General features: G+C 44.0%; 1 protein-coding gene across 2 annotated transcripts in view; it reads right to left on the bottom strand.

Moving 5' to 3' along the window:
- The window catches only part of atrx (ATRX chromatin remodeler), a 94,943-nt gene that overhangs the window by 34,690 nt on the left and 40,712 nt on the right, over positions 1–19,541 (bottom strand). For both annotated transcript variants that reach the window (XM_084332199.1, XM_084332200.1), the window contains 9 exons: positions 18,692–18,869; positions 15,614–15,751; positions 13,819–13,994; positions 11,409–11,526; positions 8,403–8,533; positions 7,993–8,087; positions 7,450–7,583; positions 2,891–3,035; positions 1,903–2,003 (listed from right to left, as the gene is read on the bottom strand). In XM_084332199.1, the coding sequence (XP_084188325.1) occupies positions 1,903–2,003; positions 2,891–3,035; positions 7,450–7,583; positions 7,993–8,087; positions 8,403–8,533; positions 11,409–11,526; positions 13,819–13,994; positions 15,614–15,751; positions 18,692–18,869 (1,216 nt within the window). The remainder of the gene's footprint in view (positions 1–1,902; positions 2,004–2,890; positions 3,036–7,449; positions 7,584–7,992; positions 8,088–8,402; positions 8,534–11,408; positions 11,527–13,818; positions 13,995–15,613; positions 15,752–18,691; positions 18,870–19,541) is intronic.

The following is a 19,541-nucleotide window of genomic DNA, read 5'->3' as shown; positions in this document are numbered from 1 at the left end:
GGACACGTCGTCTTTAAAGTCAAGAAGAAACATCAAAATAAAAATCAAGAACAAAACAAAAAACCCATGAAATCCAAAATAAAATGTAAAATAAATTAATGAATAAATTAATCAATTAACCAATTTGCATATTCATGACCGACGCATCGTGTCGTTACTTATGTGTCGTGTTTGCAGTGGAAATGGCAGACGTTCAAAGTCATAACATGCGCAACGTGTCATCCAACAAGCGCGCAACGAATGAATGATAAGAAAGGGGTGGAGGGACAAAGACATCAGACATCTAAGTGTAGCTTAGGACTTGTAGGACTTGCAGGACAGCTGGAGAAGCACTGAGACGAGTAGGGAGAGAGGATAGCAGGACTGAAGTGTTAAATTGGTGAATAGCAGGACAGGACCACATTATCTTTTGTCAATTATATTGTCTTGAGGGCATTAATATATTAAATTATTTTTATTTAGATGTCCATTTTCTTGATTTTAATATTATTTAATAAATGTATGTTTTGTTTATAAAAATCAATACAAATATGAATAAGAAAAGAGAAACGTGGCATCTCATGCATGAACCCACTCCTACCCTAACCTCATTGGACATCATGCCCCCACCTTAACTGCCCATTGGACGTGGTCCACGACGCCTGCGCCGGACAGCGTGTTCCTAGTGAGTGCCGTTCCAAGGCCACCAGACTGACCAAAATTCCGCAACACATCGTAACGTCGTCATCGCCGAAGATTCAATCCGTTTCTCTCATGACCCCCCACCCCGAGGCCTCGTGGTGGACGAGAGCGGCCTTCAGCCGGAACTCAGTTCTAAAAACATGAGCTTTCGAGACTGAAGAAGGGCTTGGGTTGAGTACGGGCAGATAAGGTGGTTGTGTGGAGGCCAGCCGTGTTCAGCTTTTAATACGGCGGTTTCCCCCCCCCCCCCCCCCCCTCCAGCCTTCATAACTAACAATTCAGTATGGTTCCAATTACAACACTGTGATCTTTTCATTACAAACCCTTAAGCAAACATTTTTTTGTGGAATAAAAAAAAAAGAAAAAAAAGAAAAAGAAAAGTCAAGGTCTAATCATTTGCAAAATGAAAGCAAAAACAGCTGCTGAAGTTTAATTAGGACCATGACCTTACGCTAGAGGCTATGTGTGTGTGTGTGTGTGTGTGTGTGTGTGTGTGTGTGTGTGGGGTAGTGAGTGTGCCAGTGTGTACTACTCGTATACATGTTGCATGTGGGCGCTGCTTACGAGTGTGTGAAGCGCACGTCTACATATGAAAGTACTTCAGCCTTCGCCGAAGCTAATGTTAGCATTCTTTATACCTCACACATGGTTTAGCAAGTTCAAAGACTAACAGTGTAAAACCGCAAGAATGCGCCCGGAGACGAGACGACGGTGGGCTCGGCGTGAGCTACAAATGAGAGCGGCTCGGCGCGGCGCAGCGCTCCCTCACCGGGGGGGGGGGGGGGGGGGGGGGGGTCAACGAACGCCGGTTTTGCTTTTTTGCACACAATCTCACACGGCGGCTTTATTGAGACGGTTATTGAGAGTTAACGAATGTGAGAGTGTATGAATTGGTCCTCTGGTGATGTCATTGGAAGATATTTAATCCTCCAGTTGTGTTATTTACAGCTCAATGAAATGGGTGGATATGAAAAAAATAATTGCAATCCTTCTTACAGCTAATTCCTCACCTCACAGGGATTCAGTTGAAACGCATTAACTCTCAATAACGGCCGCGCTAAATGAACGCGTAACAGACGGGCGCACCCACCACTCGCGAGGACAACAGCGAACACATAGAATAGCGTTTGTTACAATACAGTAAGTTTCACTAGCAAGCCTATTAAGTCAGCTAACTGGTAGAAGTGGCCACGTCCGACTGTTTATTGCGTGCAGGCCTACCTTTGTATGGAGAGGGCTTGCCCTCCTCCTTGGCCCTGCCAGACTGCTCCAGGAAGTCCTCGATCAGGTCCAGAGAGATCAGAGACTGGCTGAACACCAGCCTGACGGAGGACAAAGGAGAAGAAGACGATCACTTAGTCTCTCTGCAAACACACGCATTCCACCAGAGGGGTCAGACAGGGTCAGGGAAAGCTGGATCGTCCAGCAGTGCCCCCCGAAGCAGTATGGGGGTTAAATGCCTTGCTCAAGGGCACTGCGGGAGAGACGGGTGGTCACTGTAATACCAGTCGGCTGGCGTACCCCCACCCTCCTGTCAGTGCACCACTAGGCCATCCTGCCACCCCCAGAGTGGTGAAGATACACCAGTTTAAAAAACCAGGCACCTCGTGTAGCGGGTCCAATGGGTGGCTACGGTTAAGGTTAGGGTTAAGTTAAGGGGGTTTTATGACGCTACTGTACATGAGATGCCTGGCTTTTAGGAAGTCCTGTTTCAGTTTACCGCTGTCACAAGTGACTCTGTGATTAAGCTAAACACTATCCAGTCACACAGCAGTACAACTCTGCATAATACAACTAGAACTCTGCATAATACAGCTACAACTCTGCATAATACAACATAATAAAACTTGCGACACCTTTATGTTGGAAAAACATTAAAAAGATTAAATAGCTACCATGCTCTCCAAGATATTGTGCCACCAAGATATTGATCAAATCACATCGATCCTACCAAATATAGAAAGAATCATTTTTTTGTATATAAAAAATGCAATACTTAGTCCAAAAATAAGTTTATAAATGCTGTTTTTGCAGCCAGTCACCATTTCAAAGAGACCGAATGGTAACATAACAAATATTTCAAATTCTGTAGTGCTTTATAGAAACAGAGTTGGCCAAAAAAAAAACAAAAAAAAAACATAAGTAGGTTTTCATTAACATAATTATGGTAAAAATGTTTAAAAAAAAAAAGGCTTACAGGGACACTTACACTTTCTCATCCACCTCCTCGGCCATGCGCAGGATCTCGAAAAGAAGCATTATCTTTCCAGAATGTGCCAGGATTTCTGCGTCGGCATCGACAACAAACTCCCTGTGCCAATCTGGGGTGGTAACCGCCTCACCCGTGGGACGTGCTGTGGGGGGAGGAGGGGGGGCAAGGTCAAGGGGCACAGAGCCACACACATTAGCTTAAGATTGAGTGGAGCTTTGACTGGGGGGGTAGATGTGGGACTGGAGGCGTCGTGAGCCTAACTGGACATCCGTTGTCGTAGGAGGAGCCCACTTGATAACCCCAAGGAGAGAAACCAGGCTAGCTAGGTTGCTACCTTTGTACTCACCATAGTCTGAGGTACAAGGGATAATAGTAGGGCTGACCTTCGAATTTATTTTGGCAATCGAAGCTTCGGGGCCGAGCTTCGATTCTAATTCGAAGCTTCGAATTAAAAAAAAAATTAATTTGTTTCTTTTTTTTAATATATATATATATATTTTTTTTTATCTTATGTTGTGGGACTTGTACAGCACTTTGGTAAACTTTGTTGTTTTTAAATGTGCTCTATAAATAAAGTGGATTGGATTAATGAATTAAGTAGCCCCTTTCGTGACTGTGCCAACACAGTGTGATTTAATTCAAGGTGGATCGCTGTTGTCGTTTGAACAACTTCAGATTTCATGGGAACTACCAATCTCCCAAATCAAGAATGTTTAAGATGAATGAAGTAAGATTTTGATTATTTGAAATATGGCCTGTGTAGACTAAACTATGCACAGAATTATGTCAGTCTACAAGGTCCGGATTCTACATGGTCCGGCAATGTAGACCTTGTAGACTCCACTACAGACCAATTATCAGTGAATGTTCATGCATTTTTAAGAAGGGCTACTTCCACAAAAAAACAAAGAACTCACCAAAACATCTCAGTAGCACCTTATCTAAATGTTCTATTTCATATATGGAGATTCATATTTATTTATGTATTGCATGCATTTCTACATTTTATTTCCTATTTTGTTTATTCATCCCAGTATCTTTCTTTCTTATGTGTGGAATTCTACAAGGCATTTACATTCACATTTACATTTAGTCATTTAGCTGACGCTTTTATCCAAAGCGACTTACAAGTTCTGTACGACAGGTCATCAGGAAGGACACAACTCTATCAGCTGAGTAACAATATTCATCAAAGTGTTGCGTGTTACAGTGTAGGTTAGTTTATTAGGACAAGTGCATGACAGTAAGGTTAGTTAGGGTTCGATTTTTTTTATTTTATTTTTTAAATTTTATTTCAGATAATGGTTGAAGAAGTGCATCTTTAGTCGACGGCGAAAGATTGGATGGGATTCGGCTGTCCTAACTGGGGTGGGTAGTTCATTCCACCATTGTGGGGCAAGGACTGAGAATAGGCGTGTAGGTGGTGTATATGTGTTTGAGGATGATATCCTTCAAACAGGCAATAGTGATGATATAATTTGGGCAGTGCTGAGCTGGGTTACTTTCCTCCAGTGTATTTGTCCCCCGGCCCCACCCAATGGCCCCATGCACACACACACACACACACACCGAAGTAAAAATAAAAATAAAATAAAATTTGAAGAAAAAAAAAATTTGAAAAAAAAAAAAAAAAATCTTTACTTCGATTTTTTTTTTAATGTTCGAAGCTTGTGCCATCGAACGAAGCTTCGAAGCTTCGAAGTATTTAAGACAGCCCTAGATAATAGCATCATATGTTGTGTACTCGTAAATGTACGTGTTTTTTTGTGGATCAATTTAAATCAATTGTCGCAGATTTAAACCTGAATCCTATCGTTTTGTTGTGAGGAGGACATGTGATAAAAAAAAAGACAAGCCATCACAATTTCCTCAACCTTCCTCAAGTTGGGCTCGACTACAGTTGAAAATACAGTTTTTTTGCTCCAAAGATGAAGACTTTGGATGACGTTGCCAACAGAGTCTTAATATGCAAAAGCCGGGGGTTGCGAGGCAGCGAGGACAGGCGAGGACGGAGACTTGTCAAAACAACACCCACAACAGCACTGAAAAATTATTCAAAGATGTCAGACTGTAAATAAACGGTCTAAAGCTGGGCCTAATAGGGAGGTGTAGTCTGACGTCACTGGTTGTTCCACCCGTATAGGGATTTATCATTGAGAAAATGGATTATCGGCTATTGTAACAATTCTGCCGCATGGAAATTGAAAAGCTTAATTTTTGCACAAAATGAGTTCCCTTCCATCACTAACATTGTTGTTTAAGCATTTTTGGTTGAAATAAAATTTGCAGATTTTTTTTAATGATTAATTGCGAATATTTTCATGTTGAGCTATATATTGTGGATGAATAAGCACAGAAAGGTACACCATGCAAATGTTAATGCTTTATTTGTTTTTTTAAACGAGACGATTTAGAAATGGGCAATGGGGAAATACATTGCGTTGGACAGAGGGTGGAATGCGAAAAAAGGCAATGACATAACCACTACACCTCCCTATGGCGACACAGTGGAGTATGGACAGCAGCGCTACAATACAGTGGTGCTGAAACAGGTTTTGGCAGCGTCTAAATGCAGCACTACGAAGCGACAGGTTTGGTGAGCAGGTTTTTGTTACTTTTTATGTCTGATCATCACATGTCCTCTTCAGAACAGAATGATAGGATTGCACAAACTACAACGTATGACGTATATCATGCCAGTTAGGGTACCTTGTGTATACTGTTTACTCAAAAGTATATACACAGAAGCTAAAAGTTCAGTGTGAACTCTGGGGGTTTGAAGTGTGAGCCAATCATTGTAGCGAGTATGATAAGGTCCAGTCCGATAATGAAGTGATATGAAGGATCTCCAACAATGGCTTTATATAGCAACAGATGCCAGTGCAGACCACACCTCTCAACCTTATTGTACAGGATACAATGGTGAGTAAGTACTATAACTATCACCGTCTTTTACTATTATGTACCTTACTACTATGCTACTATTCTTATACTACTACCCATCATGCTAATATGTCTATACTACTATGCACCTAGTTTAACACTCAAGCTCGACACTATTTGACAAACAATACCAGAGGTGTACCCCTCCTGCTGACTTGTTGTTCACAATCTGTAAGTGGCTTTGGATAAAAGCATCAGCTAAATGACTACCAATTCATATATTTTGTACCCAGTTTAATAACTTGTACATTGTATATTGCTGTTGCACTTTTACTGCAATATTTGCACTCTGGTTGGATGCCAAACTTCTTTTCGTTGTACAGTACTAATCTGATCTAAAATCACTGGTGATAAATCTGAGGGTCCAGAATCCTTAAGGGCTTAAGAACAGGAGCAGTAGGGCATGTCTATAAATCACATCTCCATAATCCGAGACGGATAGAAAGACCACTTCAACGACCCTATTTCTGTTCCCGTACAAGGAGCCACTTCTTTTCTCTTTCGTCTAGATCAGCGGTTCTCAAACTACGGGTCGCGACCCAAAGTGGGGTCGTGGGTAGGTGAGTGGTGTCGCGCATTGTCACATTTTTTTTTTTTTAATGTTCTGGCAACATATTTAGGCTAAATATGCCTAATTTTATAAATGTGTATTGATAACATAGTGCTGTAATAAAATGTTCAAACAAATATGCATGATCAAGTTTAACAACGTGTGTTATTTTGATATTCCTTAATTCCACGTTGAAATTACGTGATACATTAACGGAACATAGACCAATCTCAGTCACTCTTATTGTCTGGGACCAAATTCGGTCACGCCCCATTTTGCGCGACATCCAGGCTTTTTTTACAGTCAGCGTTTGGGAATTTCATGTCAACAGGTAGATGAAGTGAAATTATACTTATTTTAGAATATATATAAAATTTCATCAGTATTCATCAATATTTAGTCATCTAAAGACTATTAGATATGAACCTACCGGTATGTACCAGTAAAAAGTGGGAATCTCTAGGATGTGTTTTGGGCGACGGTGTTTACGGAAGTGCGGGTAGCCTCTCAAGTTGACGATACACAACACTTTCTGTTGTCAGTAGATGGCAGCATTGGTTTAAAATTAAAAGGTGAAAATGTTATGACTACAACATGAATACAATTCCCAAGACCTTTAGCACAGGTCACAGGTCACTGGTCAGCACCAGATTAGGAAAACGCGATCTGGAACAGCGTTAAACTATTAATGGTACCGGAGTACAGTGATCGAGAATGGTCACCCAATTATCTTAACAAAAGTGCATCATTAGCATTATGTTTGTTGTCTAAACGGGAACATAATGGTACAATTTAAGATTTGAATGTTATCCGCATAAAAAGGACAAATAAAACATCATTAATTTGTAAGAAACCACAATGAAAACAGCGCAGGGTAAGTTATATTCGCTATCGTTATGAAAATGTGATAGAATCCTATAAAAATGTGGACGCATTTGGTTACTGTGACGTTAAGTGTGGGGTCGCCAAAAAGAAAATCCTAAATAAAACGGGGTCGTGGTATAAAAAAGTTTGAGATCCCCCGGTCTAGATGGTGTTTAAAGGTGAACTCCGTCTCTCTTACCCTCCTCCACAGGCTCGGCCCTGTTGCGTTGCCCGGGGTTCCCGCCCCGGGAGCTGGTGTTCCACTCCTTTATCACCTCCATTTCATCGCTGTCAGAGTCCGAGTCGTTCCTCTTCCCCTTCCCGCGCTTCTTCCTGTCAGCAGGAAGGACAGGGTGGAGACGGGCGGAGGCAAGAAACACACAAGAACCATGAGGGGGCAGTTAAAAGGGGAACGTCACCCATCGTGAGAATTCAACTAATGTTCTTCCTTCAACCCGGGTCAGCTTAGTCAGTATTGGTGAACATGCGCCAATCTTTCCTAAAGCTAGACATCAGAGAGAGAGATAATTCATTGTCTATGGAGCAGCTCCAGATTTGACATCATTCGTTGTCTATGGAGCAGCTCCAGATTTTACATCATTCATTGTCTATGGGGCAGCCCCAGATTTGACATCATTCATTGTCTATGGGGCAGCCCCAGATTTGACATCATTCATTGTCTATGGGGCAGCTCCAGCTCTGGTCTCTAGCTCTGGGGGAAAACCGACTGAGTTATTTTTACTTCTTCGCCTTTTCCTCCTCTGAGGTCATACTAGCGGAGGACTCTTCGGTCTCGGAGGCGATGAACTCTTCCATGCTGTCCTCGTCGAAGTAGCCCTGCGAGAGAGAGAGAGAGAGAGAGAGAGCGCACACGCACACACATTAGGCTCGAACCGTGCTGCGATGAAGGTCAACAGACACACCGCTGTAAGCGGGATGATGGGCAGCAGAAATGATGTGTAATAGGAAAATATGCTGCGGTGCCAGTGTCTGTGTGATTGTCCCCTCCTGCAGAGTGCGCACACGATTTGTGGTAACGCATTCCTAGCTTTTAATGTGAGACAGCATGTGTGCATGTCTGTGTGTGTGTGTATCTGTGCCTGTGTGTGTGTGTGGTTCTTTGCCACGTGCCCGTCTCGTTCGCCCTCTCACCTTATTTTCCTTGCTGATGTAGTCCAGCTGAAGACACCAGGGGTGGGTCCAGATTCTGCTGAGCACCTGGAAATCCTGGAAGAGTTTGGTCCCGGCGCGGCCCTTGCCCCCTTCCACGGCGTTCCCCACACCTGCACAGCGGAGTGCGAGAGTAAGAACGTCTGTCTGTCTGTCTGTGTGTGTGTGTGTGTGTGTGTGTGTGTGTGTGCGTGCGTGCGTGCGTGCGTGTGTGTCTATCTCTCTCCTTGTACTCGATGACAGCCTACGAACAGCTGCAGCCGAGGTGCCACTCCCTCGCACTCCAGTATCGGCAACAGAACAATAATGTGCTGCTGGGGATGCAGCGCTTTCATACCGCCGACTTTGTTTCTTCTTTCTGCACGTGCCCAGCGCAGTGTGTCTCCGTCGGTGAACGACGTGTGTAAAACGTGACAACGCTACGGTGCGAAGCGGGGCCACGGTTCGACAGCCGAACCAGAGAATCATTTGGACGGCGTCGCCTGTGGCGTCCTTTTTTCCGAAGCTAATCTACCAACGACGTGTCCGTCCGTTGTGTTAAATTAGCCAGCTTTGCAAACAGAGCCGCTGGCCAACGGAGAGGGGGTTCAGGGGCAGAGTTGAAGGACAGAGGGACACGGGACGAGGGAGAGGACAATTAAAATGGAGTCTAGTTATCCCTCTAAGCCCCCAGAGTGGTGGTGGTCTGGAGGACAGCCCCTACCCCCACAGAGTGGTGGTGGTCTGGAGGCCACAGAGAAAGACACAACGCTGGGGGTCCAGAGCTGCAGTCAAAACATCAGCGGCGCGCGGTGTGGAAAAGCTGCCGTAATGAGCCACTGCACATACCACACACACACACACACATACCCCCCTTCTCAATCCCTCCCTCTCTTTCCCTCCCTCTCTCCATTCCCCTCTCTCTCTCCCCCATCTCTTTCCCTCCCTCTCTCCTTCTCCCCCTCTATCTCTTTCTCCATTCCCTTCTCTCTCCCCCATCTCTTTCCTTCCTTCTCCCCCTCTCTATCTCTTTCTCCATTCCCCTCTCTCTCTCCATCCCTCTTTCCTTCCCTCTCTCCTTCTCCCCCTCTCTATCTCTTTCTCCATTCCCCTCTCTCTCTCCATCTCTCTTTCCTTCCCTCTCTCCTTCTCCCCCTCTGTCTCCTTTCCTCCATCTCTATCTCTTTCTCCATTCCCCTCTCTCTCCGTCTCCATCCCTCTCTTCCCCTTCTTTCTTTCCACATCACTCTTTCCCAAAAAAAAAGCTACAACAAATACCGGAAAAATACCCCTAGAGTCTGCGAGAACGCAGGGCGGAAGATGACTCACGGATCACAGTCACAGACCGTGTAACGTCGGACGGGACTGGTGAGCGGGTCAATAGAGGACAGGGTTTCCGAATTCCAGAACCAGAACTACAGAGGACAGGGTCTCAGACCTCCAGAACCAGAACTATAGAGGACAGGGTCTCAGACCTCCAGAACTATAGAGGACAGGGTCTCAGACCTCCAGAACCAGAACTACAGAGGACAGGGTCTAGGACCTCCAGAACCAGAACTATAGAGGACAGGGTCTCAGACCTCCAGAACCAGAACTACAGAGGACAGGGTCTAGGACCTCCAGAACCAGAACTATAGAGGACAGGGTCTCAGACCTCCAGAACCAGAACTACAGAGGACAGGGTCTAGGACCTCCAGAACCAGAACTATAGAGGACAGGGTCTCAGACCTCCAGAACCAGAACTACAGAGGACAGGGTCTAGGACCTCCAGAACTATAGAGGACAGGGTCTAGGACCTCCAGAACTATAGAGGACAGGGTCTAGGACCTCCAGAACCAGACCTCCAGAGGACAGGGTCTCAGACCTCCAGAACCAGAACTACAGATGACAGGGTCTCAGACCTCCAGAACTATAGAGGACAGGGTCTAGGACCTCCAGAACTACAGAGGACAGGGTCTAGGACCTCCAGAACTATAGAGGACAGGGTCTAGGACCTCCAGAACTATAGAGGACAGGGTCTAGGACCTCCAGAACTACAGAGGACAGGGTCTAGGACCTCCAGAACTACAGAGGACAGGGTCTAGGACCTCCAGAACTATAGAGGACAGGGTCTAGGACCTCCAGAACTATAGAGGACAGGGTCTAGGACCTCCAGAACCAGAACTATAGAGGACAGGGTCTAGGACCTCCAGAACTATAGAGGACAGGGTCTAGGACCTCCAGAACCAGAACTACTGTTGTCGCAGTGAAAGGGTTACTGTTTGGTAACAAAACACCAGTGAAGGGAGGCTCCCACTTGATAACCCCGGCTCTCACTGCCTCTCTATTTGTTGGCTGTGGTGCGCATTAGGGGCCATGTGGTAGGGTATGTAGCATCTGCATTGTCAATACCTGAAGCTCACATCAAAGGGGCATGGGCCATGTAATACATTTATAGTGAGTGATCCATAGTCAAATTATTTGTAGGCATGTTACTTTCTTTTGACAAAAGGGATTGGATTTCTATTTCTTCATCAAGCGCTTATCTTTATCATTAGGGCACAAGTATCTTGTGTTTTATTATAAATTCCCCCTCTTTATACCCCCCACCCCATTCCCCCTCATTCTTTCTCTTTCGCCCGCCCTGCCCCCCCCCCCCCCCCCCCCCTCTCGCCCCTCGTCGGTTCTCCCTCTCCCAGAGCTCTTCATTAGAGGGGGAGACGTGGGAAACTGGGCTTAAAACCTGCCTGCGGCATTCTGCCAGCTGCCACTCTTACACACACACACGCACACAAACACACGCACACACACACACACGTCCAGGCTGTCTGCGGGCCACATTCTGAGACTTAAGACCACTAAACGACTTAACAATGTGCCATGAAAGAGAGGGAAAGAGTAAGAGTGCAAAGACAAAAACCTTCCTTTCCTCTTCCAGACACGCTGGAACGACCTGCAGGAGCACTGAGGAAACAAACACAGAGGAAGAGCAGAGGAAGTGGGCTGCTGGGGCTTAGAGGGGTGGCTCACCTGTGAAGTGCTCCAGGTAGTACCTGTAGAGTTTACACTGGAGGGGCGTGACTCGTACTGACAGCACGTACTCGTGCTTGGGAGGCAGGAACTTGGTCAGCGCGGTGTAGTCTTTTCTCTGTGGGACAAAGAGTCTGCTTAGTGGAGTGAGAGAGAGAGAGAGGGAGGAAGGGAAAGAGAGATGGGGGGAGAGGGAGAGAGAGAGACAGAGAGAGAAGACTGAGCAGTTCTTAAGGGGGCTTTCTCACTCAACATCGGGGTCGAATCAGCTCCGTGCCGTCCTCATTCCGAGTTCCGTGCCGAACTCCCCCCCCCCCCTCTCCCCCCTCTAGTTTGTGTACACACTTCAGTCTTGGTGCGCTCTGGGTTTTGTTTACGGTTTGCGTTTTGAGCTTGTAAGCTTGCCGTAGTCGATGATGTCACGCTCGAAATGTAAACACAGGAAGTGTTAACACGGAGACTGGAGAATGGATGCTGATATAAAGAAACAAATAACTAATAAATATGAAGTTATATTTGAACCTCTGTTGTCAAGCCTTGTCAATATAACCCACCCCATTTTATCACGAATGGATGGTGTTGTAGAGTCCGCTTTTGAGCGTTTTAACGATAGCGCTAAGCTAACGGCTAAACGCTAGTTAGCTTAGCCTTTACTAGTAACATTGCTGCATCGATTATATGCATTATATTGATTGTCATTGATCTACTGGTCGACCACGGCCGACTGGTTGGGCACCACTGGTCTAATAGAAATAAATGCATTCGAACAAGAAAGTATAGTATACAGCAGGGGTCGGGAACCTATGGCTCGCGAGCCATATATGGCTCTTCTGGTGACAGCATATGGCTCCCATAAATATTTGAGTAAAAAAAACATTTTCTTTTTTTTTTTTTTTTTTAATACTTGTGATATTTCTTAATAATACTGTGTCATTTTAAAGTAAACAGAAATTAGTTTTGAAGATACAGCTAATAGTATCTGTAGCTGAAGATATAGCGAGCAGAGCTGGCGAGGGAACACAAGTGGACAGAAATTAAAAATCTTCAACCTGAAGACCAGCTGATTCTTAAAACTTGGAACGAGCTTCCTGTGACATACCACACAATGCAGCGTGAGTATTGCCGTATTGACCATGTTTGGCTCTACATATTATGCATGTGGGCAGTCATTCTTGCATATGAGGAACATTAAGACCAACCTACACTCACGTTTAACTGATGGAATCCTCAACGCCTGCATGAAGCTCAACCTCACCACGTATGAACCAGATTACAAGGCCATCAGCAAAACCATGCAGCACCAGAAGTCGCATTAAAAGTAAGACATATTTAATTTATTATATGTTAAAAATACTATATGGCTCTCAATGAAATATATTTAGAAATATTTGGCTTTTATGGCTCTCCCAGTCAAAAAGGTTCCTGACCCCTGGTATACAGCAATGGCTAACGGCTAACGCTAGTTAGCTAGCCTGTTCAGAAGCTAACATTATCCCATCGCTTGTGGCAATTATATTGCATGTCATTGATCTACTGGTCGACCACGGCCGACTGGTTGGGCACCACTGGTCTAATAGAAATAAATGCATTCGAACAATGTATAGACATAGCAATGGCAAACAAAATTGCCAGGCCTAACCGCCCCCACTAGTGCGCACCTGAGACCACCTATTTCATCGGTCCAGGTTCAGCGCCCCCGGGGACGAATCAACGGGGGGCGGGGACGGGGGACAGCGTTCTCACTCAGACAGACACACCCTTTTCTGATGCGAGCCGGGTCTGATTCGACACAGAGCAGTGAGTGAGAAAGGGCCCTTAGTCTATTCCAAGACACCTGGTGAAGTGGTCTTGTATATGGCAATAACCCTATGACAATCACCCTAACACTGGCAGGATTAGAAGTTGGTTTCCCACTGAGGTCACCCATGTTAAAAAAGAAAAACTGATGTGAGCCCTCTTCTAGTTATGTTACCTGGACGCAGAACTGCCAGCATCTCATAGAGGATGTGAGCCCTCTTCTAGTTATGTTACCTGGACGCAGAACTGCCAGCATCTCATAGAGGATGTGAGCCCTCTTCTAGTTATGTTACCTGAACGCAGAACTGCCAGCATCTCATAGAGGATGTGAGCCCTCTTCTAGTTATGTTACCTGGACGCAGAACTGCCAGCATCTCATAGAGGATGTGAGCCCTCTTCTAGTTATGTTACCTGGACGCAGACTGGAAAAAATAAATAACGCACATCCTCCGTTCCTTGGTGCCGAGCCAAACTGTGTAGAAACAGTAGTACATAAAACAAAGCGGGGCTCGCAACTCACTTTTGATGCTCCAAGGTGTTTTTAATTGTGACAAATAATAGCAGCAGATACAACGTTTCGACCCTTCCGTTTTTTTCCCAAGTATGACAGTACCTGGACGCAGCCTGCCAGCATCTCATAGAGGATGTGAGCCCTCTTCTTCATGATGCGCACGTCGTGCATGGTGGAGTCGGCACACTGGCCGTTGGAGATGGGGTTGATGAAACGGTTCCTGAACTCCTTGACGGAGCCGAGCAGGTTCTCCTTGATGAAGTTTACCATGCAGTGGTCTGGGGGATAGGACACGGACGTGGGAGTCACAAACATGTATGTTGCAAATGCAGGGTATCTGTAGGTTTCAACAAGTTAAATGTAAGACGTTTTTAATACCACTTAGAAGAGCAATATTTTAGACCGATTTCAAAACTAGCAAAAACATAGCGACACTGAACTGGCACTGAAATAATTTAATTTAAATTCCTGCGCGTTTCCATACAAGCTCCCGGTAGCCCAGCAAAAAACAACGACTTGAATACAAAAACATTTAATATATTTTACATTATTTCATCTCTAGTTACCGATGGGTGGTTAGTGTTACCGACTGGTAGTTACTGATGGGTGGTTACTGATAGGTAGTTGCTGATGGGTGGTTACTAGGGGTGGGAGAAAATATCGATACGTAGTAGTATCGCGATACTTTGCGTGGCGATTCTGTATTGATACAGGGACGCCAAGTATCAATATTTAATTATATATATAGTTAATATATATATATATATATATATATATATATTTTTTTTTGTATAAGGAAGTTGCATTGTTCATTTCAATACCTGTAATAGTACAGTAGTCCACACGCACACACGTGTGCATTCAGTTAAGTTGGAATATGACTGTAATACAAACAGTTCAGTTTGTCAGGTACATGCAACACAGATTACAGTGTTGACATCTGTCTGCTTGAGAAAATACCATGTTCTGCAATAAAAATGATTGAAGTGAGATGAACAGACTGAACTTTATTTTATTAAGATAAAACATGTTGACAAAGTTTTACTTTGCAGTTGAAAAAAGGTAATAAATCGCAATATAAATATCGCAATACTTAGCATATCGCAATATATTTAGTATCGCAATACTATCGTATTGTGACTCAAGTATCGTGATACGTGATAGTATCGTATCGTGAGGCCTCTGGTGATTCCCACCCCTAGTGGTTACTGATGGGTAGTTACTAGGGGTGGGAATCGCCAGAGACCTCACGATACGATACTATCGCGATACTTGCGTCACGCGATACTTGCGTCATGATACGATAGTATTGCGATACTAAATATATCTAATAAAATAAAGTTCAGTCTGTTCATCTCACTTCAATCATTTTTATTGCAGAACATGGTATTTTCTCAAGCAGACGGATGTAAACACTAATCTGTGTTGCATGTACCTGACAAACTGAACCGTTTGTATTACAGTCATATTCCAACTTAACTGAATGCATGCGTGTGTGTGTGTGTGTGTGTGTGTGTGTGTGTGTGTGTGTGTGTGTGTGTGTGTGTGTGTGTGTGTGTGTGTGTGTGTGTGTGTGTGTGTGTGTGTGGACTACTGTACTATTACAGGTATTGAAATGAACAATGCAACTTCCTTATACAAATAAATAAAAAAATTAAAAATATTTAATGAATAATTAAATATCAATACTTGGTGTCCCTGTATCGATACAGTATCGCCACGCAAAGTATCGCGATACTACTACGTATCGATTTTTACCCCCACCCCTAGTAGTTACCGACTGGTAGTTACTGATGGGTGGTTACCGACTGGTAGTTACTGACTGCTAGTTACTCATTGGTAGTTACAGAGTTGGAGGAATGTCAGGCTGTGTGGAGTGACCAGGCAGGGAACTCACATTCTATGAGGTTGTTCTGAAGAGGTGTTCCGGTCAGGATAATCCTTCTCCTGGTCCGGATGGAGTTCATGGCTTTGGACACGGCGGACGCCTCGTTCTTCAGGATGTGACCCTCGTCACAGATCACAAAGTCTGGACCTGGGAGCAGGCAGGAAGAAAGCAGAAAACATTAACGTCCAGAAAGTACAGAGAACATACTAATGGGAGACTGTATTAAGCATGGCTGCCGCCATCTTTGAAGTCGTTCAGTCCTCCTAATCTTGCCCACAATTGCGGTTGGCGTTAACATTTCTTCAAATGTTACAACAAATGCTAGCTAGTGTTAAGCAATGATAGTAGACCTTTAGTAACAATACCTAGCGTTACCTGCAACATTTGGTAGCTGATATTAGCTATACAAATTGTTGTTGGTATTGTAATGTTAGTGCTAACATTAGCAGCAAAAGAGGACGACGTATTGAGATGCTTTGAAATGTGGGGTAGATCAGGAGGCCTGAATGATGGCAAACAAGGCCTAACAAAAATAATGGTTGGTTTCAGGTTGCCGACCGACCCTGCCGATTTAGGTGCGACCCAATATATTTTATGAGTTTTAAAAAAAAATTATATATAAAAAAATAAAAAAAATCATTTTTTTTTTTTTTTTTTTTTTTTTTTAAGAATAAAGTTTCATAGAAATCTTAGTCAAACATTTAGTATTATGGATATTAAACATGCTGGTAGAGTACATGCATCCATGTTGTTGTGAACATTTTAACCCTTTCACTGCCACACGACAGCCGGTTAACCCTTTCACTGTGACAATACAGAAGGTTAGCCCTTTACTATCACACAACCGACGGCGATGCTCCATCATTAGCATCATTAGCTCCGCATCCGCGGAGCTAATGATGCTAATGATGGAGCATCGCCGTCGGTTGTGTGATAGTAAAGGGCTAACCTTCTGTCGTGTGGCAGTGAAAGGGTTAATTAAATAAAGAAATTCCCTATCCATAGTCGCCGTGGGAAAGAATAAAATAAAAAAAAAATAAAAAAAAATTCCCTACCTACCCATGGCCAAACTGACAACCAACCTGAAACCAACTATTATTTTTGTTAGGCCCAAGAGGGGCAACCATTGGAAGGTGTGAAATTGCTCTAATGACTGACCACTAGGGTTGGGTAGCATACTTCCAAGGGTACCGACCAAATGACGTTGGTACTACAGAGTACCAATTCATGCTTGATCAATTAGTGCAGGGCTGTATGTAAACTTTTGCACATAGCACTGGTGCTACAGAGGTTGATCGTTTTGTAGCACAGGCCAAAATCTTGTAGCACAAGTATAAAACGTGTTATATTTGTAACAGTCACAAATGTGCCTATTGTATTCGTGTTATTTAGTTGCAGTGCCATGTTTGGCTGTCATTTTCATGCTGACGTCACACAGCCAGACACGTTGCGTGTAAGGAATTATGGGATTTGGTGTTGGATGTATGGACTCTACTAGGGGTGGGAATCACCAGTTTCATCACGATACGATACGATATCGATTCTTTGGACAACGATACGATATTTGCCTATCTATTGTTTTTAATACAAATAGACCCCCTGTTCACTGTAAAGTGCCACGTTTTGATATATTGAGCTTTAAACTTAAAGCAAAATTTTTTGGAACTCACAACTCACAACACGCAACCTAAAACCCCTTCCTCTCCCAAACCGTTTCTACAATTGTTTTATGTTGCATGATGATCATGAATTCATTTATTATTATATAGATTTTTATATTTGAATATCAACATAATCTGTCCATCCTCAGTAATCCTCAGTTTACTATAATATACTCCTGACTTCATCGTCTTTCCAAACGCACACACACACAGAGAAAGGGAGAAAGCCCCCCCCCCACACTTTCTGCTGTTCTCTCTATGGCTCTGCCTCTGATCAGGATTAGCTTGTTAGCTTACGCTAACGTAACATTAATTTCGGGCGATGTGAGCATAAAAGAATGGCGACGATGCAAAGCATGTTAGATGCATTTGACCCGTTGTGGGAAAAAAAACACCACAGACTTATTTTGGGTCGCAAAATAGGCGCCCTGCTGTGTAGCCCTGCTCTGCTCTAATGCCAGCAGACAGCACGGACTGGGTGGATATGACTCGCCGAGTTGCCACAGGATTTTCAAAATAAGAGTATCGATATGAACCGAACGTTGTTAGCCGTCGGAGCCATAGATATTATGGCTGGAGCTGCGCTTGGGGCGGAAATGAGACCCGCCACAGGATTTTCAAAATAAGAGTATCGATATGAACCGAATGCCTATCGGACCAGTGCTACTGAAGTAAATCCATTCATCGCACAGATAGATATTGCTGTAGCACGTGTGACATATCTCACACTGTACAGCCCTGTAGTGCAAAATTTTGGTATCTTGAGAGCAGGTAGATTAGAACTAGAAAAAATAAATAAATAAATGGAATTCCAATGACACATAATTGTCATTTCATAACGCACACAGACCAGTGCGGACCTTAGATTTTAGAAGCTATGATATCTAGCTATTCATTGCCCTGTGACGAGTCCTCTCCTGAGTAATGAGTCCTCTCCTGAGTAATGTTGTTTCTATGTGCAGTGAAAACTCTGTTGTTTGTGTGTGAGCCAGTGCCACTCCCACCAACAGCCAGACAAGCAGCGGGTCCAATGTGTCTAACATGCCCTTGCATTCTCGCCATCCCAAGTCGTGGTAAAAAACTAACTTTAGCTGTTAACGTTACCTAACCATCTCTGGATCTGTGTGGATTCTATTCTCCCTCTGTGTGTGTGTGTGTGTGTGTGTGTGTGTGTGTGTGTGTGTGTGTGTGTGTGTGTGTGTGATGAATAACAAAATAAAAGTGTGGACTTTTTTTTTACAAATGTAATAAAACGTTTGTTATTACAGAGAGTAAAGTACAGAAAAAAGGTACCGTTGGGTACGGTACAGAATTCCAGGTACCGGTATCAGTTCAAATGTGTACCATAATCGACCCAACTGACTGCGTGGTCCAATCTATCCATGCAGTTACGAGAGGTGTAACGTGAATCTCTGGTGACGGTTACCTGGATCGACCAGCGTCTTCTGGAAGACCTCCTTGAGCTTCTTGCTCTTGATGTTGCGTCCCTGCGTGAGGTTGCGGTACATCTCGTAGCCGATGATCATGATGCCCCCGTCCTCCTGCCAGCGCTGGAGAGCGTGCGCTCTGTCCTGGGCTTTCTTCACCGTGGCCAGCTCGGTCACCTGGCACGGACGAACAAAACAAACGCACCCCGGGATCAATACACCTAAAGCTAAACTGAATAGCTGAACTGCAGCTAAGCCCGGATGGGGCATATCTATGAAATGGAGAGCAAATGGGAAGGAGGCACAGGAGGTCAGTCAGATTCTCGACCTCTTTGGTAGGCGGCTCCTAAAAACGGAGGTCACGCCTGCTCCCCGTGACCTCACAACGCGGTCCAGCGTGAACGGGATGAACTTTCAAAACTGAATAATAATCTAGATTTCCCTCTTCAGGCTATTTAATGTGATTAGTAATAGTGGTCGACCGATCTGGGTTTCTCAATGGACGATGCCCGATATTTAGAGAACATGGCGGTCAATGTGTTTTAGTTTTATCTAATAAAATACAGCAATTTCATAATAACACAGACACAAACACATGTATCTTCTTTTCTTCAGTAGATCTTTGCTTGCCTGGATAAATAAAGGTTAAATAAAAAAATAAATCTGCAGAGTACTTATTATTTTAAATGAACAAAATGTATCCAACAAAATAATTTATTGAAAATAAATATCAATAGATTTAAAAATCAGTCGACACTCGTCTGTCTGCGCTCTCCGGGTAGAGAAGGTCAGAGTAGGGTTAGCTTACGTCACTTCAGCATATCTATTGGCGATGCAGAATGCAAACAG

The sequence above is a fragment of the Notolepis coatsorum genome (assembly GCF_963971535.1).
Source record: "Notolepis coatsorum genome assembly, chromosome: 16".
Classification (NCBI taxonomy): domain Eukaryota; kingdom Metazoa; phylum Chordata; class Actinopteri; order Aulopiformes; family Paralepididae; genus Notolepis; species Notolepis coatsorum.
Note: the sequence above shows the minus strand (reverse complement) of the source record. Positions and strands in the feature narration are given on the sequence as shown.